General features: G+C 55.3%; 3 protein-coding genes across 3 annotated transcripts; 2 read left to right on the plus strand and 1 right to left on the minus strand.

Moving 5' to 3' along the window:
• The first annotated feature begins 4,989 nt into the window (after nucleotides 1-4,989).
• LOC128269895 (muscle M-line assembly protein unc-89) lies at nucleotides 4,990-13,364 on the plus strand. Its single transcript, XM_053007299.1, has 9 exons — nucleotides 4,990-5,529; nucleotides 5,562-6,303; nucleotides 6,360-7,151; nucleotides 7,226-7,620; nucleotides 7,657-8,197; nucleotides 8,260-8,416; nucleotides 9,183-10,036; nucleotides 10,112-12,676; nucleotides 12,740-13,364. Exons 1-9 carry the CDS (start codon nucleotides 4,990-4,992, stop codon nucleotides 13,225-13,227), a joined length of 7,074 nt encoding a protein of 2,357 aa, XP_052863259.1. The 3' UTR covers nucleotides 13,228-13,364.
• Nucleotides 13,365-15,711: 2,347 nt separating this feature from the next.
• Nucleotides 15,712-20,788, plus strand: LOC128271398 (probable cytochrome P450 4aa1). Its single transcript, XM_053008893.1, has 8 exons — nucleotides 15,712-15,923; nucleotides 18,830-19,001; nucleotides 19,069-19,266; nucleotides 19,345-19,524; nucleotides 19,598-19,664; nucleotides 19,749-19,875; nucleotides 19,966-20,106; nucleotides 20,181-20,788. Exons 1-8 carry the CDS (start codon nucleotides 15,906-15,908, stop codon nucleotides 20,754-20,756), a joined length of 1,479 nt encoding a protein of 492 aa, XP_052864853.1. The 5' UTR covers nucleotides 15,712-15,905; the 3' UTR covers nucleotides 20,757-20,788.
• Nucleotides 20,789-21,002: 214 nt separating this feature from the next.
• On the minus strand, nucleotides 21,003-23,992 carry LOC128272799 (protocadherin Fat 1). Its single transcript, XM_053010678.1, has 6 exons — nucleotides 23,944-23,992; nucleotides 23,288-23,577; nucleotides 23,095-23,207; nucleotides 21,405-23,005; nucleotides 21,229-21,341; nucleotides 21,003-21,133 (listed from the first exon to the last, which is right to left on the minus strand). The coding sequence occupies exons 1-6, from the start codon at nucleotides 23,990-23,992 to the stop codon at nucleotides 21,080-21,082; spliced, it is 2,220 nt and encodes a 739-aa protein (XP_052866638.1). The 3' UTR covers nucleotides 21,003-21,079.
• Nucleotides 23,993-24,338: the final 346 nt, after the last annotated feature.

The raw sequence follows: 24,338 nt of genomic DNA on the forward strand, positions 1-24,338 counted from the left end.
TGGGGTGTCTACCAGCAAATCTAGCAGCAGCTGAACAAGGGTTCCCCCGGGGGGAGACGGGCTTCAATTGGGTGTTTATTGCATAATTTCGGGGTACTAAGCCGATCAAGATCCTTACCAGCTGATTGCGGTCAATTCGTGCTGCCGGGGATTGGCCTACGATCGAGCGAGGTGGCGAGAATTTACTGGGACCCCCCTACCCACCCGGCTGTTGGTGGCAGGTGTCACGAATATGCAAATGATTTCGAAACATAATTTCGAATGTTGGCCGTCGGCAACATTTCGGTTCCCCCGAAAAGGCGGTGGATTAAAAATTGAAAGCGATCAATTCCCGGACACGTACCGCGATTAAAAACGAGATTTTTATTTTCGGTCTCGTGCTTTTTGCTGCCGTGGATTGAATTCCGCTGGCGCTGAGCTGAGAAAGGTAACGTAACACACACCTGACTCCAGGTCTGGCTGTCGGAGGCGGTCTCTATTTTTAAGGAGGGCGCTGAGTAACCGATCGGTGATCGTATACTCGATGCGTATTCAAATTTTACAAACTTGTCTCAGAGCAACCGCGCCTGCTGCTGCTGCTGCTACTGAGGAGTTCGATTCCGATGCGATCCTACAACATAATAGTCGGTCGTCGACCCAAAGTGTGTTCCCCAGATTTTCTTTAGTTAATTTATTTCAATGGTAAATATATGAATGTGGTCGGAATGGCCTTCAAACGAACGCGGGCCGTCTGACGTAACAGTAGGCCAAGCGGATGAGGATGAAGGGATAACATAAATCCACTGCATTGTCGATAAATTAGTCGTGCTTCGGGGACCACGCGCAAGGCGTTACTTATAAATAGAGACATCTAATACTGCACCCTAATGGCGATCAGTGTGAACGCCACCGATGATGATCATTCATATTTATCCCCAAATGATGGATGTACTCAAATTTGGTCCATCAATCATTTGAGATAAAGTTAAGCTACTAACAATATGGCTGCCCATTAGTGTGTTCAGCTACCGCTTCAGGGCTTCCGAAGCTCGTCAGTGTTCGATTCCTTCGTATTTCTCAAAACGCCAACCACCTGTCGACGGCGGTGTGGATACTACGTTTTCCTCTCAGCTTCCGCGTTGCCGCGCATGATCGCCAGTAAACTGGTGAAAAGTGAAAAATGTGCAACACGCTGCCCCCGTGCCAGCTTGCCAGCGTGGCGTTATGCAACGCCACGCCGGGCGCACGAGAGGCTTCTATTTAAATGACATCGATAATGCGCTGGGGCTCCAATAGGATCTACCCCGCAACCGCCACCGAGTGGCGCGGCAACATTGAGCCAATCTCAACGAGCGGCCCAGCAACGTTGGAATGGATCGCTCGAACGCTAAGGCCAGCGGCCTGCAGAAGGAAATGCATAGCTCCACGTGGCTCCGTCTGACCAGATCGAATCAGGAGATAGGAGCTGCTACAAAGTGCACTCTTGAATGCCATCGTTTCTCTCTGGTAATAGAAAACTGTTTCCTGCAGAAAAGTGAAGACGAAAGGCCTCAATTGATCGTGGGTTCGTCTATTGTGACACAACGGTCGGTCCGGGTGAAAGCATTAACCATTGAAAGACCATCCAAACCAATGCTTTTAGTTAATGAATTACAGTGCCACTTGTTTGGTGGTTACTTAAAGTATGATTACCGTTCACCCGTGGAGCGCCATTGTTTCGAACAGCGAGTGCCTCAAAATTTCCCTTAATTTACGCGGAAAACCAACAATTTTATGCAATCTTCTAATTGCGGTTCAACGATCGCATAATTGAGTGTCGATCAGAGCGCCGGCAATTAAAAGGAAAAACTACATTTCCCACGTGCCGACGATGCGACGCTACACCGTGCGCGGCCAGCGTACAAGGCCGACCGGTTCAAGCCGTCCGGAGCGGGCCAGCGGGAGAAATAGTTCACTCGGTCAGCTGTCGATCAGACTGTCGATTCCAAGTGCCAAGTACGGACTATGCTTCTGGGTCTGCTCGCGAAGAAGTAAACTCGAAGCGATCTCGAGGCCCTCGAGGCGTGTCGCGAACGCGTGCGGCATTTTTGCGGAATGTAACAGTCAACACGCCTTGACATCCGATCGGTGCGCTCGACAAGGAGCAACCGCTTGCCAATCGCTGCCCTTCGATCGGGTTATCCGACGGGGGAGCAAAAGCGAAAGCTCACCGATGAAGCGAAAGCCCCCCGGCGAAGTCGAAAAGTGTCCTCTTCTTAAACTGTCACCCTCAAAAAGCCCCCCCAACGAAGCAAAGTGACTAGATCATGATCGATCGCCACGATGCGTGTGTGTCACGCTCTCAAATGCTGCAGATTGCATAAGGTCTAGCCACACACACGCCGCCGCCAACGGACGGGCGGAAAAACAAACCGAGCGAACCATAATTATTTACCGCCGCAAGTGCGCCAATCGCCATTTTCTGCTGTTTACCTGAGGCTGGTCACAAGCGCAGGCTTTATTTTTAAAGATCAAGGTGATGCCGTGCAGCCGCTACGCTACGCAGGATGCACCGGCACCGGCGGCCCTTTTGCAGACGAGAGGGTCTTATGTAACGCGATCGAAGGGAAAACAGCGCGCAATCCGCCGTTGCGGACCAGGCAACCTTTCACCTCACACACGGCGATCGAGGGCCTAACACGACGTGTTTGTAGGCAAATTGTGTGCACACCTCATTTATGTGTACGAATAAAACTCTGACGAAATGGTCAGTGGAGAGTCAAATGAACTGTGTCAAGTGTTATGGTCTTCACGATTGATCGAGAAATATTAAAGATTAAAAAATTATTCGTTACCCCTTTAAAGTAGACGTCCTTTAGAGATAGTCGACTTGAACCTCTTTCGATTTCCAATCTCCTTTTCCAAGCATACCGAAACGTGTTTTATAGAGTGACCGGGAATAGCAAAAAATTACCGATGTCCTTGGCAGTCGTGCTCATTCGGTATTTGAAGTTTTGACCAACACGATGCCAAATGAAAGCCTTCGGGGGGCTGTTTAGCACCGATCGGAAACCTACGAACTGATCCAAATGAACCGTTTGCCGTTTTTTAACCAATATAACTCATGGGCTGCATTAACCGCATTTTCATGCTTGGTTTGTAAAATGGCTTGAAAAGTACCATAAGGACTCCGCTCCATCAGAAACAACAATAAAACGTTGGTTTGCTGACTTCAAACGTGGTCGTAGGGACACCGATGATTCTGTAGACGACGCTGTAGTGTTCGCTCACTGTTGGCCAAAGACAAGAACGTGTTGATGATTCTGAGCAACAAACCGGAATATTTGGCGTCGATATGTGCCAATGGATGAAACATGGATCCATCACTTTACTCCGCAATCAAAATGATCGTCCTCTGAGTGTAGGGGAAGTGGTGAACCTCGTCCAAAGCGCCAGAAAGCACAGCATGTCGGCTGGAAAGGTCGGTGTTTTGGAATGTGCGGCATACTTCGACTATCTTGAGAAAAGAAATACCAAGGAAACAGTGAATATTTTATAGCGTTACTGGCGTGTTTGAAGGACGAAAGAAAATTAGAAGGTTTGAAGGCCAGAGAAACAACCGCATATTGTAAAGAAACAAATGTCAATTAAATTGCTCCCACATCAACCGTATTCGCCAGATTTGGCTCCCAGCGACTACTGGCTGTTGGCAGACCATAAAAAAATGCTCTCCGGTAGAAATATCGCTCAAATGAAGAGGTTATCGCTAAAATTGAGAACCAATTTTGAGGCAAAAGGTAGATCGTTCTACAAAAGTGGTATTGCAATGGTTCTTTGATGGAGATTCCGTTGATGAACAAAACACGTTTTCTTTTTTGGGCTCGGAATTGTTCAGCCCAGCCTGCCCAAAAAATCCCATTTAAAACGTAAATCTCAGTACGATCTCTTTGCTCTAACAAAAAACCGATTTCCGGAACGGCTTTACCTAACCGTGACGTGACGACGTCTTATTCCATCGAGCATTTCCCGCACTAAAAAGACAACTTTATGAAATTGTGGTACGAGAAATCCGGCAATTAGTAACCACCACCACCCACCCATCAACCCAATCGACCATGACGAATGTTGTGGCGGGGCGGACCGCTTCACAGCACAGCAGTTTCAGCATTTGGCCTGTCGCTCCCGCCGCTCAATGCGAATGGCTTCACCGCGCGACAGGTCACCGAAAACCGGATGGGCAAGAGCGCGGCCCGGCAAGAAACTTTCTCCGAAAGGTCTCCGGAAGGTTTCCCCCGAATATGCACCAGCAGCCGTAACCCGTCGCCGGTTCCGTCCGATTTCCGTCGGATCCCGACCCTGACCTTCCAGACTGTGTGACCTGTTGTCAGCGAGTTGTTTGCGAATTGATTAGCGCCCCGGGCGCATTCCACTCAAGGAAGACGGCCCGCCCCGCCACAGGAAGGCTGCCGCGATGCGTACAACAACGCGGAACTCGCGCGTACTCAGCCGGGTGCAAATAAGTTGCATTCTTGGGTCGGATTTTGTGTCATATGCAGTGGCCAGGCGCACTAAAATTAGCACCTTTTGCCTTTGCCGAAATCACCGCGGTTTGCGCAACACACACACACGCACCGCAATCGATTGGCGAAATCAATCGCGGCCCAACCGCGGTGTCCGCGTCCGGTGCCAAACCGGTGCGATACGAACACACGGCAGACCTTCGGGGCTTGTTGGCTGATAAAATTAGAAAGTAATCATCGCCGCCGCCGCCGACGCCGACGCCATTGACAGTGAACTTCGCCTTCGGTTTATTTAAATTCCCACGGCACACGGCCATCGAACACTAGTTGGGCCACCGCTACTGTTGGGCCTTGAAGTGCACAGCTCGTCCTTTCGCCAAACGCCCTTGTTTCTCGATCTCTCTCTCACTCGATCTCTGTGTCTCCCTCGAGTGATACCAGTGAGCCGTGTGAAGGATCGCCCGCAGCAGCCTCTAGAAGAACCTCGCCGTAGAAGTCCACCGCCAGGAGGATGGTGCGCAAGGAGGGCGGCGACGAGATCCCGCAGGTGATCGTGACGGAACAGGAGCCGGCCGATCGGTCCCGGGAGGGCAGCGCATTCTCGCGGGAAGCGTCCCGCGACCGGCGCTCGCGCTCGGTATCGATCGCGCGCCTCCGGCTCGACGATCCGCTGCGCAAGGAGATGATGTTCGTGCGCGAGAAATCGCCGTTCGAGATCGGCGAGAATCGGACGCGGCAGGTCTCGTCGTGTAAGGCCATCATCGACAAGGCGCTGGTGATGGACGTGTCGGGCGGCGTCACGAACGTGGACGAGTACATTTCGCTCTTCTTTTCGTCCGGCTGCGTCATCGACGAGGCTTCCTGCGAGGACATCTCGACCGCGCCGCTCGTCGTGACGATCGTCGAGGAGGTGGAAGATCAGCCCGAGCTGGTGGTGCACCCGCTGCCGATCGAGGAGCTACCGCAGGAGGAGGAGCAGGAGCAGCGGGAGGAGGAGGAGCGGGCGGCTGACGAGGACAAAAAAAAACTTCGACCGATGCTCGGGAAGATAGCCGCGAAAACGAGAACCCCGAACCGGCCGAGGGCGAGGTGACCCTGGGCGGCGCTGCTGAAGGTGCTCCGCAGGCGGAGCCCGATCTTGGTGGGGTGGAGGAGACGCAGGAGGACACGATCGAGCCCGAACCCGAAGCCGGCACGGAGGGCGAGACCGTCCCCGATGCCGCCGCTGATGCTGCCGAAGACGGCGAGGGTTCTGACTTAAAAGACTCGGACCAAGAGTCGGTGTCGGAGGAGTCGTACAGTGAGTCGGAGGAATCGTCAACGGAACTATCATACAGCGACATGTCGGTCGATGAAGTGGATCCCAGCGCGTGGCGCGTCTTCCACGAGGACGAGGACGAGATCGAGATGCTCAAATTCGAGGCGCTCCCGGAGCGGACGCCCGAGCCGACCGAGCGCGAGAAGGACGTCGAGTTCCAGCGGCTGCGAAAGGCATCGCGGCCGCCCCTCTACCTGACCAAGCTGACCGACCGCAGCGTGCCGACCGGCTCGACGGTGAAGCTCCAGTGCACGGTCGAGGGCCAGGAGCTGACGGTGCGCTGGTACAAGAACGAGAAGCAGATCGAACGGTCGGCCGGCCGGCTCACGCTGAGCGCGGCCGACGGCCTTTACACGCTCACGATCAAGAATGCTAAACATTCGGACGCCGGCGAGTACCAGATCCTGGCGAAGAACCGGGGTGGTGAGATCCCGTCCGTCGCCCGGCTCCACGTGTACGACGCGATCAAACCCGCCTGCAAGCTGCCGTTCTTCGTCAAGGTCAGAGGTAAGTCACTAACGGCACTTCAGCCCGACTGTAGACTAACGTCCTACCCTACCTAGATTACTACCATCACGCGCTGAACGATCTGATCATTGAGTGCCAGATCATGTTCCAGCCGGAGTGGTCCATCCCGACGGTGACGTGGCTGAAGAACGACCAGCCGATCCAGCTGGACAAGCGGATCGGGGCGACCTATGAGGGCGAGGAGATCTTCCAGCTGAACATCTACGACCCGATACCTGAGGACAGCGGGTGCTACACGTGCATCGCCGAGAACGAGGCGGGCCGGAGCCAGATCACGCACCAGGTTGACTTCCACGACAAGGTGCCGTACATGAGGCTGCCGGGCATCATGAACGCCGACCGGAAGCAGCTGACCGAGGAGGAGGCGGAGGAGCGCCGGCAGGACGAGGCCCGCTTCAAGCGTGAGGCCCAGGAGCGACTGGCTGGCGGCGGCCGGACAAAGGCGGCCGAGGAGACGGAACCGTACGAGTCCGAGTCGTTCGTGATCCGCGACTCGAAGAACAAGCTGACCTGGGCCGGCCAGCTGCACAACGTCACAACGCAGAAGGGGACGGTGGTGAAGATGACCTGCTCGGCGAACGGGCCGCTGCCGATGTTCAAGTGGCAGCGCAACGGACGCGCCATCGACTTCGGCGACCACATCAAGCTGCAGAACAGTGGCGCGATCGGACAGATCGTGGTCAACGGAGTGACGCGTAAGGACGCGGGCGAGTACACCTGCACCGCCAAGAACGCGTTCAACGAGATCCGGACGACGTGCGTGCTGAAGGTGATCACGCTGCCGTCGGACGACGAGACGCCCGCCACCTTCACCCGGGCGGTCAAAGGTAAGTCGTAACGCCAAACAAGCCTCAAACAATGATTCCCCTGAGTGTGCTAATGAGGACCACGTTACCCGTAGAATTCTACGACATTCGGGCGGACGATCTGGTGCTCGAGGTGAACGTGCACGGGGTGCCGAAGCCGACGATCAAGTGGCGCAAGGACGGCGAGGACATCGTGCTCGGCGAGAAGCTACTGATCAACCGGGAACCGAACGGCGTGTACCAGCTGTGCATCCACAAGCCGGTCCCGGCCGACTGCGGGTTGTACGAGTGTGAGGCGGTGAACTCGGCCGGCACGGCCAAGATTGGCCACGAGGTGAGCTTCACCGCGAATGAGAAGTTCATCCATGTTCAACACATCGAGCACGCGGACTACTTTAAAAGGCGGCTCGAGGAGAAGGAAGCTGCCAGTTGGAACCTGACAGTGGAACCGGCACCCGCCCCGGCCCAACCCGCGGAAGCACCACCGGCAGCACCCGCACCCCCGGCACAACCCAGCGGAGCACAGGAGCAAGCGGCGGCCCCAACCAGTGAGCCGACCGACGCCGCAGGTGAACCGAACCAGGCGGACGCAGTTCCTGTGGAAGGCGACACCGCACCGGAAGCCCCAGAGCCAACCGCCGCCAGCTCAGCACCGAAGCCCGCGAAGCCAGCGTTCAAGGCGATGGGCAGGAAGCGGTTCGAAGATGGGCCGGTGGAGCCGTTCGTGATCCGCGACTCGAAGAACCGGCTGATGTGGGAGACGAAGCTCAAGAACCTGACGACGCCGACCGGCAAGACGGTGAAGCTGACGTGCAGTGTGACGGGGCCGCAGCCGACGTACAAGTGGCTCAAGAACGGGAAGCCGATCGTCTGGAGCAAGACCGTCATCAACGCGACCAAGGCCGAGTTCGGGTGCGTCCGGATCACGCCGACCACGGTCGCCGACTCGGGCGAGTACACGGCGCTGGCGAAGAACAGCTTTGGCGAGATCGAATGCTCCTGCACGGTCAACATTTTCGCGATCGAACGCGACATCGAGACGGTGCCAACGTTCACCCGGGTCATCGGTAGGTTCGGCCATCGTCGGCCAAGTTCACCCCAATCTCATTCTCTACCTCCCACTCTGCAGACTACTACGACACGGTCGTGGACGATCTGATCCTGGAGGTGCACGTGCGCGGTGTGCCGGTGCCGGAGCTGATCTGGGAGCGGGATGGCGTTCTGTTTACGAGCGAAACCGATCGGGTCATCATTTCACGCGAGGGCGATGGCGTGCATCGCTTGAGGTGAGTCCCGGAGGAACCCCGTCTAGTGTTCCACAGCCTTCTCTAGCGATTCCCAGTTGGTTGGACTTGGTGCTGGATAGGTCCGGTTCTTACGGTGGGCCATCTAGCTAAGAACCGAATCAGGCAACCATTCTCGGTAGCCGCAAAATCCGCACCAAAAAGTCACTCGTTGGAGGGTGTATTGGCTTCTCTTGCACGACGTCCGTGGGTTTTCCGAGCCTCAAATACGACAATGCTGCTCATGTCAATGCGACCATCGAGTGGGAAATGAGCTTTTCAAATTTCCTGATTTTCTGCAATGTTTTTACTAAACGTTTACAATTTTGTGAATGAGGTTTGACGTTTTAAAAGTCAACTAATTGGTAGTTTAAAATTCAAACATTTGATATGATATTTGATTTGCCGGATGACACTACCTGTGTATGAGGTCGATTTAAAAAGTATCGTGAATTTTGTGATTTTTCAAAAATTATTTATGCATTCATGAATATCTTGTAAAATATTATGCACTTGTGCCGACGGTTTTTCCAATCCGTGTACTTGTTGAGCTCCTCCCGTCGATACCGTCTTTATCTGCTCAATCGTAGCGTATTATCGTCCTTTCATGGGGCTTTTCAGTTTCGGGAACAAGAAAAAGTCAAAGGGGGCCAGATCTGGGGAATACGGTGGCCGTGGCATCATTAGTGTAAGGCCAAATGGCCAAACGTGTGCTCTCTAACTCAACTGTTCCTCTCTCTGGTATCTTTCTGCCCCTTAAACCCGCCAGCATTCACAACCCGGAGAAGCTGGACGGTGGCAAGTGGGTCGTGACGGCCAAGAACCGGGCCGGCGAGGAGAAGCTGAAGCACGCGGTCACGTTCAAGGGGCGCGAGTTCTACCAGAACCAGCTGACGCACGGTATCTACCACGCCGACAAGCCGATCACCCGGCCGGAGGAGGGAGGCGACGGGTTCGTGTACGGGACGCGGTCCCGCTCGGTGTCGCGGGCCCCGTCCGTCGCACCGGGCCAGGGTGCGGCCGAGCAGCAGGACATCAGTGCCGTGGTCGAGGCACTGCAAGCGATCGAAGCGACCACGGTCGAAGGCCAACCACCAGCAGCAGCGGCGGAGGCCGAACCGGAGTTAACCGAGGAACAGGCGGCCGAAGCCGAAGCCGAAGCGAAGGCGGCCGCAAAGAAGAAGAAGGAACCGAAGCAGTGGCGCAAGAACCTGCAGGGTCTGCTGAAGGGCCGCATCCCGGGCCCGATCGCGGAGGAGACGCCCGCCACCAAGCCGCGGGTGCTGGAGGTGAAGCAGAAGCTGTACTTCGAGGCGAACCTCAAGAGCCAGACGGTGGCCGAGGGCTCGCACCTGAAGCTGGTCTGCTCGTGCGTCGGGCCGCAGCCGTCGATCAAGTGGTTCAAGAACAACATCCCGCTCGTCTGGAGCAAGAACGTGAAGAACGACAGCAAGCTGGGCGTGGGCGCGGTGCACATCATCTCGGCCGAGCTCGGCGACTCCGGCACGTACAAGTGCGTCGCCGGCAACCAGGCCGGCGAGGTGGAGACCTCGTGCAAGGTGCTCGTCTACCCGGTGCCCGAGAAGCAGCAGGTCGCGCCGAGCTTCGTGCGCAACGTCAAAGGTAGGTGATCCGACGGGAGCGCGTCCCGGTGGAGTTCGGTTCGGTTCCTAATCGGTTTTGTGGCCCGTTTTCCAGAGCACTACGACATCCAGACGAACGACCTGGTGCTGGAGGTGATCGTACGCGGCAACCCGATGCCGGCGGTCAAGTGGCTCCGGGACGGTATCGACCTGCAGGACCCGACGGGCGAGAAGTTCTTCCCGATGCGCGAACCGGGCGGCGTGTTCAAGCTCACCATCCACGACCCGCAGGCGAAGGACGAGGGCCAGTATGCGTGTGAGGCGACCAACGTGGTCGGGCGTGACGTCATGCGGCACGGGGTCCGGCGCATCACGGAGCGGAAGGCGGCCGAGAGCCATGTGTTCGGCATCGCGTACCACGATCCGAACGTGATGAAGCACGGCGTGTACGAGGAGCCCCCGAAGGAGGAGCCCGCTCCGCGGCCCCACCGGGAGTTCGTGTTCCTGGAGGACGGCTCGTACTACATCCGCGGCCAGACGCCGGAGTACCTGTGGGAGTATGAAACGGACACGAGTGCCCCGAGCGAGTACGAGGACTACGTGTCGGAACCGGAACCGGAGCCAGTGGAGGCCCCCGTCGAGGAGGTGGTCCCCGTCCCCGAACCAGAGCCCGCCGAACCGGCGGAACCGGAGAGATCGCCAACACCGGACTTTCTGAAGAAGCTTGAGCCACCGAAACCGGAACCACCGAAGGAGGAAGAGGACGACGAGGATGACGAGGACGACGAGGACGAGGAGGAAGAGGATGCTCCAACGCCACCGCCCAAGCGTGGACCGAAGATCAAGAAACTGCGCAAGAAGCGCGTCAAGCAGCCGGTCGTGGCCGTGGAGGAGCAGGCGGTTGTGGCAGAACCCGCGAAGCCGGCGGAAGTAGTGGCGCCACCAGCGCCAGCTCCAGAGGTACCGACCGATGCAGCGGCACCGGCGGAAGGTGACCTGACGGAGGAGGAGAAGGAAAAGCAGCGGAAGGAGCGCTACCTGCGGCTGTTCCCCGAGCTGAACACGGAGGATGCTAAGCGCGTGGACGCCCGAGCAGTGCTCCGGTTCGGGAGCACCCTGCACGACATCAACATCGTCGAGGGGAAGCCGGTGCGCCTGTTCTGCACCGTGCTGGGCTCGAAGGCGGACTTCAAGTGGTACCGGAACGGTGAGCCGATGGAGTTTACGAAGCAGATCAAGAACCTGTCGGACGCGAAGGAGGGCACCGGGACGGTGCAGTTCTCAAGCGTGTCACAGGCGGACGCCGGCGAGTACAAGGTGGTGGTGAAGGACAAGGCGGGCGCCGTGATTAGCGGCACCTGCCAGCTGCAGGTCCTGAAGCCGCCGGTCCGCATCCCGGTGGCCGATGGTGAGCCGCCCCGGTACGTGCGCTGCATGCTGCAGCACTACGATCTGCGCGTGGACGACCTGGTGCTGGAGACGCAGATCAAGGGCACGGGCCAGATCCGGGTCGAGTGGTACCTGGACGGTATCATCATCCCGAACAACGAGAAGTTCATCCAGATCCGCGAACCGCACGGCATCCACAAGCTGTGCATCCACAACCCGCAGATCCGGGACAATGGCCGGTACATGATCCGCGCGATGAACGACTTCGGCACCGAGGACCTTAAGTACACGCTTCGGTTTGAGGGCAAGGCGGCCGCCATGCCTATGTATCACATGCACCACGCGGACAAGCGCCGGACGCTGCAGGAGGAGCCGAAGGTGGAGGAACCGCGCCAGCATCGGGAGGTTGTGTTCCTCGAGGACGGCTCGTACTACCTCAAGGGCCAGACGCCCGAGCGCTTCTGGGAGTGGGAAACGGACACGGACGCCGAGAGCGAGTACGAGGAGTACGTCTCCGAACCGGAGGAGGAGGTGGTGGAGGCGGCCGCACCCGAACCAACGCCACCGGCGACTCCTCCGCCGCCAGCGGAACCCGAAGTGAAGAAGTCACCGACGCCGGACTTTTTGAAAAAGCTAGAACCACCGAAACCGGAACCGGAACCGGAGCCGGAAGAAGAGGAGGAAGAGGAAGAGGAGGAGGAAGAGGAGGGTCCTCCGCCACCGCCGAAGCGGGGCCCGAAGATCAGGAAGCTGCGCCGTAAGCTGCCGAAGCAGCCGGAGGCCCCGACGCCGGTCGTCGTCGAAGCGCCGAAGAAGGTGGCGGCGCCACCACCAACACCGGCAGCGGCGGAAGGGGACAAACCGAAGGTGAAGCTGAGTCAGCTGATTTCGAGCGGGCAGAGCCTGGCGCCGCCGGAGGTGCCCCGGATTCGACACTGGCAGAAACCGGTGGAGGTCGAGTTCATTTCGCACCTGCGGAGTGGCACCATCCGGAAGGGCAAGAACCTGACGCTCAACTGTTGCTGCTCCGACGCGAAGAAGATCGAGGTGACGTGGCTGAAGGACGACGTGCCGCTCGAGATGGGCCGGCGGTGCCGCAGCGACGTGACGCGCTTCGGCCACTGTACGCTCGATCTGGTCGAGCTGACGCTGGAGGACTCGGGCGTGTACAAGTGCGTCGCCAAGACGGCCAACGGAACGGCGACCGACTCGTGCCGCATCACCGTGTTCGAGTTGGAGAATAAGGACGAAGTGGAGCTGGTGCCGCCCACCTTCATCACGCCGATGCGAGGTAAGTCCGCGCGCAATCTCCCATCCCCAGAGTGGTTCTAACCTCAATGTTTTGGTTTGACAGAACTGTACCACCCGACGACGAACGATCTGCACCTGGAGATCCGGATCCGCGGTAACCCGGTGCCGACGTTCCGCTGGATGTACGATGGCATCCCGCTCCCGCACAGCACCGAAAAGTACGAGATCTTCAACCAGCACTACTACGAGAACGGGACCAAGATCACGACGGTGCAGCTGATCATCAACGATCCGCAGATGCGCGACAGCGGCAAGTACACGCTGTTCGCGACGAACGACGTCAAGACGGTCGAGATGACGCGCCAGGTGTCGATCCCGCTGCGCGGCGACCTCCTGACGGCGCCCGCCCGCAAGAAGCGCATGGACGACGTGGTGGTCGAGAACGAGGCGCCCCGCGTCCTGCCGAAACCGCCGACGCCCGAGCCGGAACCGGTGGTCGAGGAACCGCCACCACCACCACCGGAGGAGGGCGAGGGCGAGGAGGCCGAGGGTGAGCAGGAAGAGGAAGAGAACGAGGAGGAGGAAGACTAGGTGGCGCTGGTGTTTAGCTTTAGGCGTTTAGCTGTAAGACCCTGAATCATCTGTTGTTTAATCATACCTCTTGTGCCTTTCGCAAAAGGATACGCGTACCATTTTGCTTCAACAAATAGATATAGAAGTGAATGTTGTATTTACTAGGGGAGCGTTTTATTGGCTACGGCCTGGTTGGTTCGCAATATCACAGCAATACTGTATGACGCCAGCCATCGAGATGGTTCTGAGACCCGGCCTAATTCGAGCAGGACGTGGAGAAGGCTCAAGGCTGTTCTTGAGGCACTCCAGAAGAAACTAGTCTAGACTAGAAGAACCGTTTTAAATTGCCGACATTTAAGCTTGCGTAACCGCCTTAATAATTCAGTAGACCACGGCGGTCAACAACGCAGACGCAACAACGGCACTGAGACACTGAACAAATTGCAAAGTTTATCACTAAATAGCTTCACGTTACTATCGATGTAATCCTGCACATCCATCAGTCCTGTTCGCGTCCAGTTTATAGCTGGCTGGTTGAAGTCACCCATTACCAGAACTAAATCGTTTTGATCAATCTGGTTAGTGAGCGAGCGTGTGAGCGATTTCAATAATTTTCGAAGCGTAGATACGGCTGAGATCCGGCAGCAGATGCGCTGTTCCCACGACGAGCGTGTGACGTTGCAGCTTCACTCGGATTCAGATTTATTCAAATGGTTCGGGTGGGAACTCAATTATCCGGCACCGAATGTCGCCGAAATACGAAGGAGGGACTCATCCAGCCACTTTTCAGTGAGTGCAATTAAGTCCCACCCGCACTCCTGTAGAGCAAGACTAAATGAGTTTAGCTTCGATCGCAAGCCGCGCACGTTCTGATTCGGTTCGACCAGCGACACGTCCAGGCAGTGCGACTGGGAAGAGCGGAGCGGTAGCTGAAGTGCGTTTGTTGGGTCAGTTGTGAGTCGTTCGCGTGTCGATCACGCAAACATTTGGCAGTTGGCGCTTATTAGGTTGCCGCGGAGACAACGTCGAAAAGCTGCCAATCGAGCCCGAGAGGATACCTGTGAGCGAGCAGTTGGAGAGCATCGAAAACAGCTGCTTATCAGTCACACTAGGCGCCAATCTCGAAATATACAGCCATATTCGAGGGGCCGGAAAAGGTACAGTGTCTATTTGTGAAAGTGTTGAAGTGCCACCAATTAGTGACCTTGACGGCCTATCAGAAGTATCAGTGTTATTTGCAGTTGTATATGTAGCAGGTCCGGGTGCGGGATAAGCACTTGATCGTCCGGACACAGGATGAGTAGTCAGATGAGTAGTCAGATGGGTTGTCGGATGAGCTGCCGGATGGGCCACAGGATGAGATGCGCCAACCACCCTGGCGAATGACGCGTCCTCGCAAGCAGCAGTAGTCGACACCTTCTTGGTCGATTTTTGGACACGAACTCGTTTCGGAGCCGAAGAACCAGGCACCCATTGTGCGTACAGCTTCCTGAAACCCAATACTTCAGTCAAAGTATTGCTTACACTGCCGAATGAGATGCCTAGGGCTTCCACTAGATTTCTTTCAGTTTTGTAACTATTACTATACCTCTTAAGTGTCGACTAGGCCTCTTGACCCGTTGACTGAATGAAACAATTCCCGTTTCGCACGCACATCAACTTGTCGCCGTATGACGTATGTCGACTTCCAGGTTTACAGTACGCTACCATAATTTTCAAGCACTGTTTAAGCTGATGCTCTTGAAAATCCTAAAACGGTATCGATCCAAGTGCGCCATCGATCCTGGGCACCCTCTGATTTGAACACCATTCTTCCGGTTGTTTCTAACCTTACGCTGCAGCCGAACTGGAGAAATCGTTGAGAAAGCCAAAGCCAAGAACCTAACACGCACCATAAAAAAAAGGCTCTGACGGCCACTGCTCAACGATCACCGCCTAAACGGCGTACCGCATAGGTCTATGCCGCGAGAGCAGCCAACAAAAAAACCATCACCAAACTGCCAGTTATCTGCAAATTGTGATCGATGATCGGTTCTCGCAATGACCATTCATTGCTTGGCGATAGAGTGGTAAATAAATAAACATGTAAAATTACGGGCATCGGGGCTCGGTATTTGAGCTTCCGTTTTTTCCATCATCTTCTCCTTCCTCATGTGCAGATGTGTGTGTAGCCTAGGCACGGCGGATGTTCGGTCGTGTTCGGGTGCCAATACCTACGTCCGGCTCCGACTGGCGGGACTCGGTGGTTTGGGCAAACAATTGAAGTCTTCTTCCATCGCGCTCTGGCCTCCCGCTGGGGGGGTTCTAAGAAGAATCGTCCTCCCCACTCCTGGCGGTGCAGCTCCTCAGACAGGCAGGAAGCCATCGACAGATCGCCGTCGTTTTTTTTTTCGCGGACAGACGAACAAATTCTATATAAGTACGTGAAGTAAGCGATCGCTGGTGATAATTGCGAAACGTAGTCGCCACCGTGCAGTCGCCAGAATTCTTCCACAAACGCCGCCGCCGCTGTGAAGTGATACTTTTCGCGAGGATAGCAGCACGCAGATACGCGCCGGACCAGACCTACAGCCGCGCGATCGCGATAGGACTTTGTGGGCATTTGGGCACCACCGATTGGTGATCGATTAGACGTGACCTGGCTGATTAGTGGGTGTGATTAGAATCGAGAAAAAGGCTCCATCCCCCGACTAGACATGACGTTCTTCCAAGCGGTAAGTTGGTGGTCCCACTGCGCTACCGGGAAGAGAACACCGGGGGCCGGTGTCGTGGAATTGAAATGCAAACATCGTAGCGGTACGATCTTGAGCGATGTTCCTCTCGAACCCCGGCTGGAGTTCGGCGATATGAAGTGCGATCGCCATTCTCTAGCGACCGTTAGAGTGTGGCGCAGTGTGGATCGGTGTGCTGGCGAGTAGGCAAAACAGTCGCAGTGTCTGTTCCGTGTCGCTGTTTTGCGTATTTGCACAACATATGAGCGAACGTTCCGGAAATGCAGTGTGACCATGAAGTTACGAGACACGAGTTTATGCTCGAATCATTGTAGCTCGAATAGCTCACTGTGTCTAGTGCGAGAATGGGAGTTCGATTTCCTAGAGTGATCCTCATGTCGAGTCATCTTTTCCAACCGTTCCAAAACAAGTCACAGACTTGCGTTTTGGTGTTTTAGAACGAGGAGCAACAAGGTACAAGGTGTGTTGTCTTGCATTAGAGAGCTGGTGCTCCACAATCTAACGTTCAGGACCCTATGAAAGGGAGTGAAAACGACCGGCTGATCGGCTGAAAACTTGAGATGAATCTTAAACTCTCTATGGAATAGACTCCAGGAATAAACTTTCGTCGGGCCGGCAACACAGGAACACCACAAAGTCCACGTCGTCCCGAGCCAATCGGACCTAATCAATGAATGAAATTAGAAATGATTAGAGGTAAATTTCAGCGGAATTTCTCTGCCAATCCACCTTCCTTCACTATTCCTTGAGCGCTTTATGACGATGAAGAACATTTGATCAGGCGTTGCTCGTCGCGCTATTAGTCAAGCTTTTATAACTTTCGATTAGGATCGTTAGAAAACATTTTGTGGCTCCGCTATGTGGCTGCTCTATCCTTTTAAGGGTCAGCAATGTAACCCTCGTCGCGCGAGGATTCATAATCGACGTCAAAAAGAGGTGCCACTGGAAACAATGCATTTAACACGCTGGCGACAAACGCCGACGTGTTAAGTTATAATCGGTGACGGATTGTTTGTCTTCACACCAAGGTGGTACCCGTTCGAAAACAGGGGCCATTTCGGCGTACTTGAACTTCACCAAAGGCCAGTTGTCTTCCGCAAATAGTTGCTTAAGTAGATACGCATGTCGCAGAGGTCCTAAACAATTGTTGGGTTATCTTTATCACGATCGTAGAATTGATTGAATGAAATATTATAGCTCATCAAACTGAAGCACTTGTAAACTAGTTACTGCACAAAAAAACTATGTCCAAAAGGCCGTGTTTTTTGTGCCGCAGATCGGCATCTGGCCGGCCCATGTTGTTGTGTTTGCTACGCTACGATGGGATGGGACTTGTTCAAATGTACATACAATTACTGCCGATAATTACTTCGCGGTCAAAGCAAAGCATTTTCGATGATTGATGGACGGACCGACCGCTCGTTTGCTCGTTGTATCTTCATTGTGGCCTTTGGGGTTTCTTTTTTCATTCGGCTTCCTGGTAGTTCGCATTTCAAGTGCCGTACTCGATTCTCTGCGTCATGGCTGCGATAACAAATATTGAATACTCATGTTGTATTCTTCAAAAATCGCTACTGCCAACCCACCGTGCGTTACTGGTGACTTTTTGCCACACTTATCTTACGCTGCGCGCGCGATCATGATCTTAACCTCAATTGCCATCGAATGGGTACCCCCGGCACAACTTCACGTACTCGACGAATGACGCCATTGCGGACGCGCGCGTCCGAGGGCTAGAGAGAGAATCTTTGTACTCCACTTTGTACGATCCACCGAAGAGAACCGAAAGTGTGTGTTTGCCCAAGATCTTGGCATCGATCCGCAGATCCGCGTTGTTGCGTGTAAAACATACTGCGATTCGCGCCTGTTTTTTACGCTGCAATTACCTTACGCTTACCCAATTCTTAGACCCCTTTTTTCTTTTCCGGACCCTTGGGAGTTTCATCCAGTGACTGCATTTGCCATTTATCATCTCGCACAAATGTCTTCCTGCGAGAGAAGGGAACGATCGTACGCTGAATTTGGCAAAGTCCAAGCCCGAGCGGTTCATTGACTCACGCGAGAGGCGTGTTGGTCAAGTGTCCAGCCTCAAGGTAACGTACACCTAATGGTCCGAGGCCGAGCAATTGTTCACTTCACTTCGGTTAATAGGATTGGGCAAATCCTGCTGATGAGAAGCCAAAATGGTACCCCTCATCTGGGGTCAGAAAGGTGCGTACATGCTCCGTACTCAAGTATGCTGCAACCGATGCGATCGATGATCATCAAATATTCCACGCATTGCGCCGGTGTTGCGCAATATCCCGTCGCCCGGTGGTGAAGGCTATCCCACTTACGGAGGATCGTTGGGCCACTCTTACGGGGGGCACTCTTTTCTCTATTAAATTATGATTTCATACACACCTTTCGCAACCAAACCTGCCCAGGTCTCCGCAAAAGAATATTATGTCAGAGTTGGAAGAGTCGTGTTTTTGGGGGTACCATTCATCACTCCCGAAGCAGCATCAGATTCTAAATCTGGCGGTTATGCTTAACTTACTGAACAGATCGTACACACGGATACATGATCGGTCGGCTGCGGAAGCGGACGTGTAAATTGTTTGTATCTATAGGCGGTCAATTAGAACGTTGTTAGGCTGCTTCTTGGGAACTCGGGGATGGTCTGCCCAGCCCATAGCCATGCCACACCTGACACGGACCCCCATCCTGCATTGGGGGTTTATTTGAAAAGCCCGAAACGAGTAGTTCCCTTGGGTGATTGGGCGTCGAAAATTTCAATCCGTTTTCAATCCGGATGCTGAATCCGCCGCAATCCGGATGTTGTTTGAACGGCACAGAGCCAGCAGATTAACGCAAACAGAACTCGCCTATCCGTTTCCATTTGACAGCTCGAAAAACCGTCCGCCGTAGAGCTGTACACCTACCTCATGCTGCTGCTGGTCAGCGTGTTGCTGTACGTGCTGTCGGATTACTTTAAAAAGTGCATCCTTGCGTTCCGGCTGCCCGGTCCGAAGGCCTACCCCGTGATCGGCAACTGTTTGGAGATCGCAAGGAACGACCGTAAGTAATGCTCTGGAGGGTTACCTGCACTTCGATCACCACCTTACCGGTCGATCGCTTCTCCTAGTAATCTCGCGGGAAATGTCGCAAGCCTACAAAAATTATGGTCCCATCGCGCGAATCTGGATCTCCGTGTTCCCGATGTTTGTGGTGTTCGAACCAAACGACCTGAAGATCATTCTGTCGTCGAAGAAGCACACCAACAAATCGTTGTTCTACAAACTGCTCCACAACTTCCTCGGCCGGGGTCTGATCACCAGCAGCGGTAAGTAGCTGAGTCCTTATCGGTGTTGGTTTCTCGATTCAAAACGAATGCGGAATTGCTCGATCTGCCCCCTACCAGGACACAAATGGAGCACCCATCGGAAGCTCATCCAGCCAACGTTCAACATACAGATACTGGAAAAGTTCATCGAAACGTTCGCAGACAGTGCCGGCTCACTGATCGAGAAGCTGCCCAAGGAGGAAACCGTTTTGAACGTGACGGAGTACGTCAACAACTGCGTGCTCGACATCCTGAACGGTGAGTAGCATCCTGTTGGGCAAATTGGGCTACCAAACACTGATTGACCATACTGATGCTGATCGTTTGACAGAGGCCGTTCTGGGAGTGCCGGTCAAGGCGACCGATAAAAGCGAAATGGAGAAATCACCCTTCAGACAGTGAGTTGGCGCAAATGCCGCGGTTCTTCGAGCGCACAAATCTAATAAGTCGATGTGTGTGTTTTTTTTGGCGCTTCCCAACAGGGGCAAAGTGGTGGCTCAGTATCGCATCACGCACCCGTGGCTGCTTTTCAACTCGATCTACAAGATGACCGATGCCGCGTCGGCTGAGCTGAACCAGAAAAAGCAGCTGGATGAGTTTTCGCGCAAGGTTCGTATTCGGGGCAGATAATTGGTTTTTATTTTTTTGCGTTCGCCGGCGACCACTTCATTCAAGCATCCGATTCGATTCGTTCCGCAGATGATCCAGCGCCGCCGGGAAAAAACGTTGACGGCGACCGACCGGCGCTGCCTGTTGGACTTTATGATCGAAATCTCGAACGAGAACCCGGACTTTACCGACGAGGACATTATCGACGAGGCGTGCACCTTTATGCTGGCGGTACGCCCCGTGGTAGATTGCTCGCCCCGCGTGATCGACGCTAATCGCACAACCATTTTGTCTACCCTCTATAGGGTCAGGATTCGGTGGGTGCCGCCATTGCGTTCACGCTGTTCCTGTTGGCTCGCCACCAGGAGCACCAGGCCCGGTGCTACGAGGAGATCCGGCAGCAGCTCGATGGGGCCAAGATGCCGTCCGCGCTGAACATTCGCAACCTGCGCTACCTGGAGGCGTGCATCAAGGAGAGCCTGCGGCTGTACCCGAGCGTGCCGATGATGGCGCGCAAGATTGGTGAGGATGTGCGTGTGGACAAGTACAACCTGCCGGCCGGCACCGAAATTCTAATCCTGCCGTACGCGACGCACCGCATCGAGCACGTTTACCCGGACCCGGAGCGCTTCGATCCGGACCGGTTCGCGGACACGGCCCCGCACCAGAACCCGTACGCGTTCCTGCCCTTCAGTGCCGGGCCGCGGAACTGCATCGGCTACAAGTTTGCGTACATCGAGATGAAAACGGTCGTCGGGCGCATCCTGCAGCACTACCACCTGCAGCCAGCCCCCGGCAAAGAGGAGGTCGAACCGATCTTTCGCATGACGCTGCGGGCGCGAGGGGGCCTCTGGGTGAAGCTGACACCGCGGCAGCAGTGATCCAGCACGTAGAGAGGGCTTCAGGGCCAGAATCATGCAATAAATTAGTTTTTCTAAGAAAATTCCTAAAGTCCAACATGGAACTGAACCCCGAGAGCGTTGAATGAGAACTCACGTTTAGCAAAATACCGCACCCCGGCACTTTATTGTCGAAAACGGCCAGGAACCGCCGGGTGGCCGCGGAAAAATAAATAAGCCAAAAGGCCCGCGGAAAGGCTGAAGACAGAAAATTTGGAACGAGAGCAGAGTCACCCAGCGGGGCGGCACAGGGTTTCGTCCGTAACCGGAGATCTCAACACGACGTCCAGTCTGACAGGTTCGGTTCAGAAGTAAACGATCAGCTTATCGTCGATTGACACGTCTTCCGGGCAGTTGCTCTAAAATAGTGGTCAATAGGAACACACGAAGCACACGAATCAGAAAGCGATCGTCTTGATGACGTCAGACGTGGGGCCAGTCGTGGTCATCTTACCTTTTCGTCGTACTTCTCCTGCCAGTGCAGCAGCAGGTGGTTCAGGTTCTGCCCGGCAAGCTCTTCCTGTGTCAGTGGTCGCGCTCCGTGCCCCTGCGATCGTCTCGGGTGATCTGTGGCAGGACACATGGTACAGTACTTGGACCCCTTGGACCCACGGACCCATCCACACTTACCTCTTTCACTCTCGAGAAAGTCCTGATTGTCGCTGCCGTAGGTCGACGAAGCGGCGCAGTCCCCGGCGATGGCCCCGGTATGCCGATGGCCGGCCGCCGACGATCGCTCCAGCATCCGCTGCTCGGGCCGCTGCAGCAGGAACCGACTGGAGGCGGTACCGTGCTTCAGGGCCGGCCCGCCCGCTCCGTTACCGTGTGCCACAATCTGCTCGGCGGAAGAAACCTTCCGGTTCCGGTGGCGTCGGTGGACACAACGCACGAACCCAACCAGCACCAGTGTGCCGAGAATGGACGCCACAACGATGTTGATCACCAGCAGCAGGTTGGACGTGAGGGCGTTGGCCGTGTCCGGGCGCAGCTTCACCACCACCGGGACGGTGGCCGATTTCGGCGGGGTGCCCGAGTCGGTGACGGTGGCCAGCAGGCGCATCGCCACCGGCAGGTCGGACCGGTTCGACACTAGCCACAGGTTGCCGTACGAGTCGGCCCGGAACAGATTGCTGTAGTTGCCCTTCAGGGTGAACGCCAGCTCGTCGGTGCGGTCCCCATCCGCCGCCTCGATCCTGCCCACCAGGACGGGCAGTTGCCGGGTGCCAGTTTGCGGGGGGCTACCGTCGATGACGAAAGAGTAGAACGGCTTCCGGAACCGCGGTTCCCACACGTTGGCCGGCAGCACGTCGATCACGACGCCCGTGCTGTAGTTACGACCCCCGGCACTGTCGTCGATCGTGTCGATCGTGAACGAGTACTGTGGCGTCCGGCGGTAGGTTAGGGGCTTAGCCAGGATGATCTCCCCGGCCGGTCCCACACGGAACTGGTCGTGAGCCAGCGGCGACCCGACCACGGCGTACCGTAGCTGTCCGTCTTTCGAAGCGAAGCCCGGTCTGGTGGTAAGCTGCGACACCAACGTTCCCGGCCGGGAATCTTCACGCACCGTGGCGTAGAACGTGCCCCGTACAAAGTCGGCCCCTACGATCGTCGGATGTGTGCCGTCGGCAGCCGGTGCTTCCGTGCCCGTCGGCTTCGGTGCCGACAGGATCACCGTGGTGAGCGCATACCGATCGGGATTGTCCACCTGGGTGGCCTTCACGACGAGCGTGCGCGAGTGGCGCCCCTGCGACGGGGCCAGGGAGCGAACCAACTTCACCCGTCCGCTGGTCGGGTGGATCTCGAAGCTTGCCTCATCCTCGGACCCATTCGAGGACACGATCGAGTACCGAATGTCCGCCCGGATACCGCGGTCCTGGTCTTCGGCACGGATCGACTCGGGCGTTATCTTGATCTCGCCCACCTCCGCCGGCAGTAGTTGGCCGTAGTAGACGTCGCGCACGAACTTCGGGTTCTGGTCGTCCGAATCAAGCACCACGATCGTGACGTACGTGTCCGAGTACTTGGGCGGTTTGCCCTGGTCCTGGGCCCGGATTTTCACCGTAAAGTTCTGCACCGTCTCGTAGTCGATGTACCGCTTCAGCACCAGCGTACCCTCGAGGGGCGTCACGAATGCAACGTAGTCACTGTACGGCCCCGGAAGTGTCTGGTACTCGACCGTCGAGTACGGTCCGGGTTGATCGAGATCGATGGCCCGGATGCCTTGGAGTATTCTGCAAAACATCAAGCAAAACATAATTAATGCAGGAAGCCACTCCCCCGCCGCCACCGTGTTGCCACTGCCGCGCCACCATCCGCGTACCGCGTTCCAATCACCGTCACCTCGGACAGGTTCAGCTTGTACGGGGCGCCGATCCACACCGGTGCATTATCGTTTACGTCCGTAACCCGGATGTTCACCGGTATGATGATGCCCTGAGGGAACGAAAAAAAAGAGCGTTCAGTACGCCACTAGTCAGTCAGAACCTGGTCATCTGGGGTGGTCGGAACCGTACCGCTTCGTCGGCAAACTTGCGCTCGCAGATCACGTTCACAAACACCGCTGACGGCCCGATGAGTCCCTCCTTGTCCAGCGGTTTCGCCACGATCAGGTCCTTCGTGCCCGGTGCAATGTACACCGGCGAGTCCTTTTCGCGTAACGTCAGCACAATGTCCTTCCCCGGGTCACCGAGCACGCGCAGCGAACCTACCGACGAGCCCACCGTGATGTCCTCGTTGGCGAAGAAGTTGACCGTGGAGCCACCACCGTCAAGGTAGCATCGATTGTCGATCAGCTGCCCGGACGCTACGCACCCAATGAGCCGATGAGAAATGTGGCACATTTAGACCCCCTGACCGAAAGCCCTCTTTTAAGTTGTTTTCTTTAATAATTTTTATCTTCCTAGAAGATCGATTTTTTTAAAATGGCCAAACGAGCCCACTCCGCGGGAAGTTGATAGAGACACCCTTCATTTCGGTGGGTAATACGTGCCGGAGTTCCTGTTCCAAAGCCAAATATTGGCCGCTACCTATTAGTTAAAAAACTCACCGTCCGCGTTTACTAACACAAATCACTCACGGGTGTTATCAAACAATGACCGCGTGTGTTTGAACTATACATTCCACGGACGTTGCCACCCCGTACGGTGCGTCTCCCACTGTATGTACTCACCATGCATAAGAAACAAACAACAGTAAAACACGAGCACCGATAGCACCATCGTGATCGACTGTTCGCCCTTGCTCGGCCCGCCCTGCGAAACGGTTAAATCATTTTGTTAGGAAAAAGGCGCACATTTTGCGGGTATATTGGCAATAGACAAAATGTGTGATATCCGTTCGCCCCGGGTCGCATTAGTCGCTATAATTGAGTGCAAACGCCCGCAGGAGTGTGTCTTATTTTTATTGCATAATTATTCATTCCATAACATATATACATTTCTTTTTCATTTTTGATAATATACTACAAATGATCGTCCAAAAGTCAAATTTGTATTGCATTTGAAAATTATGTACAGTCTCGGTGCCTCAGTATAACGATTCCATCCGCATCCGGGTTCGTCGCTT

Source organism: Anopheles cruzii, chromosome 3 (assembly GCF_943734635.1).
Source record: "Anopheles cruzii chromosome 3, idAnoCruzAS_RS32_06, whole genome shotgun sequence".
Classification (NCBI taxonomy): Eukaryota; Metazoa; Arthropoda; class Insecta; order Diptera; family Culicidae; genus Anopheles; species Anopheles cruzii.

Excerpts from the sequence above, each read along its gene's own strand:
- LOC128269895 (XM_053007299.1), top strand. The coding sequence starts at position 4,990 with ATGGTGCGCAAGGAGGGCGGCGACGAGATCCCGCAGGTGATCGTGACG. Across the intron at positions 10,037-10,111 it reads CTTCGTGCGCAACGTCAAAG|AGCACTACGACATCCAGACG; the intron begins GTAGGTGATCCG and ends CCCGTTTTCCAG. Across the intron at positions 12,677-12,739 it reads CTTCATCACGCCGATGCGAG|AACTGTACCACCCGACGACG; the intron begins GTAAGTCCGCGC and ends TTGGTTTGACAG.
- LOC128271398 (XM_053008893.1), top strand. Across the intron at positions 19,525-19,597 it reads CGTGCTCGACATCCTGAACG|AGGCCGTTCTGGGAGTGCCG; the intron begins GTGAGTAGCATC and ends ATCGTTTGACAG. Across the intron at positions 20,107-20,180 it reads CGTGCACCTTTATGCTGGCG|GGTCAGGATTCGGTGGGTGC; the intron begins GTACGCCCCGTG and ends TACCCTCTATAG.
- LOC128272799 (XM_053010678.1), bottom strand. The coding sequence starts at position 23,992 with ATGGTGCTATCGGTGCTCGTGTTTTACTGTTGTTTGTTTCTTATGCAT. Across the intron at positions 23,208-23,287 it reads GCAAGTTTGCCGACGAAGCG|GGCATCATCATACCGGTGAA; the intron begins GTACGGTTCCGA and ends TCGTTCCCTCAG. Across the intron at positions 21,342-21,404 it reads CTTTCTCGAGAGTGAAAGAG|ATCACCCGAGACGATCGCAG; the intron begins GTAAGTGTGGAT and ends GTCCTGCCACAG.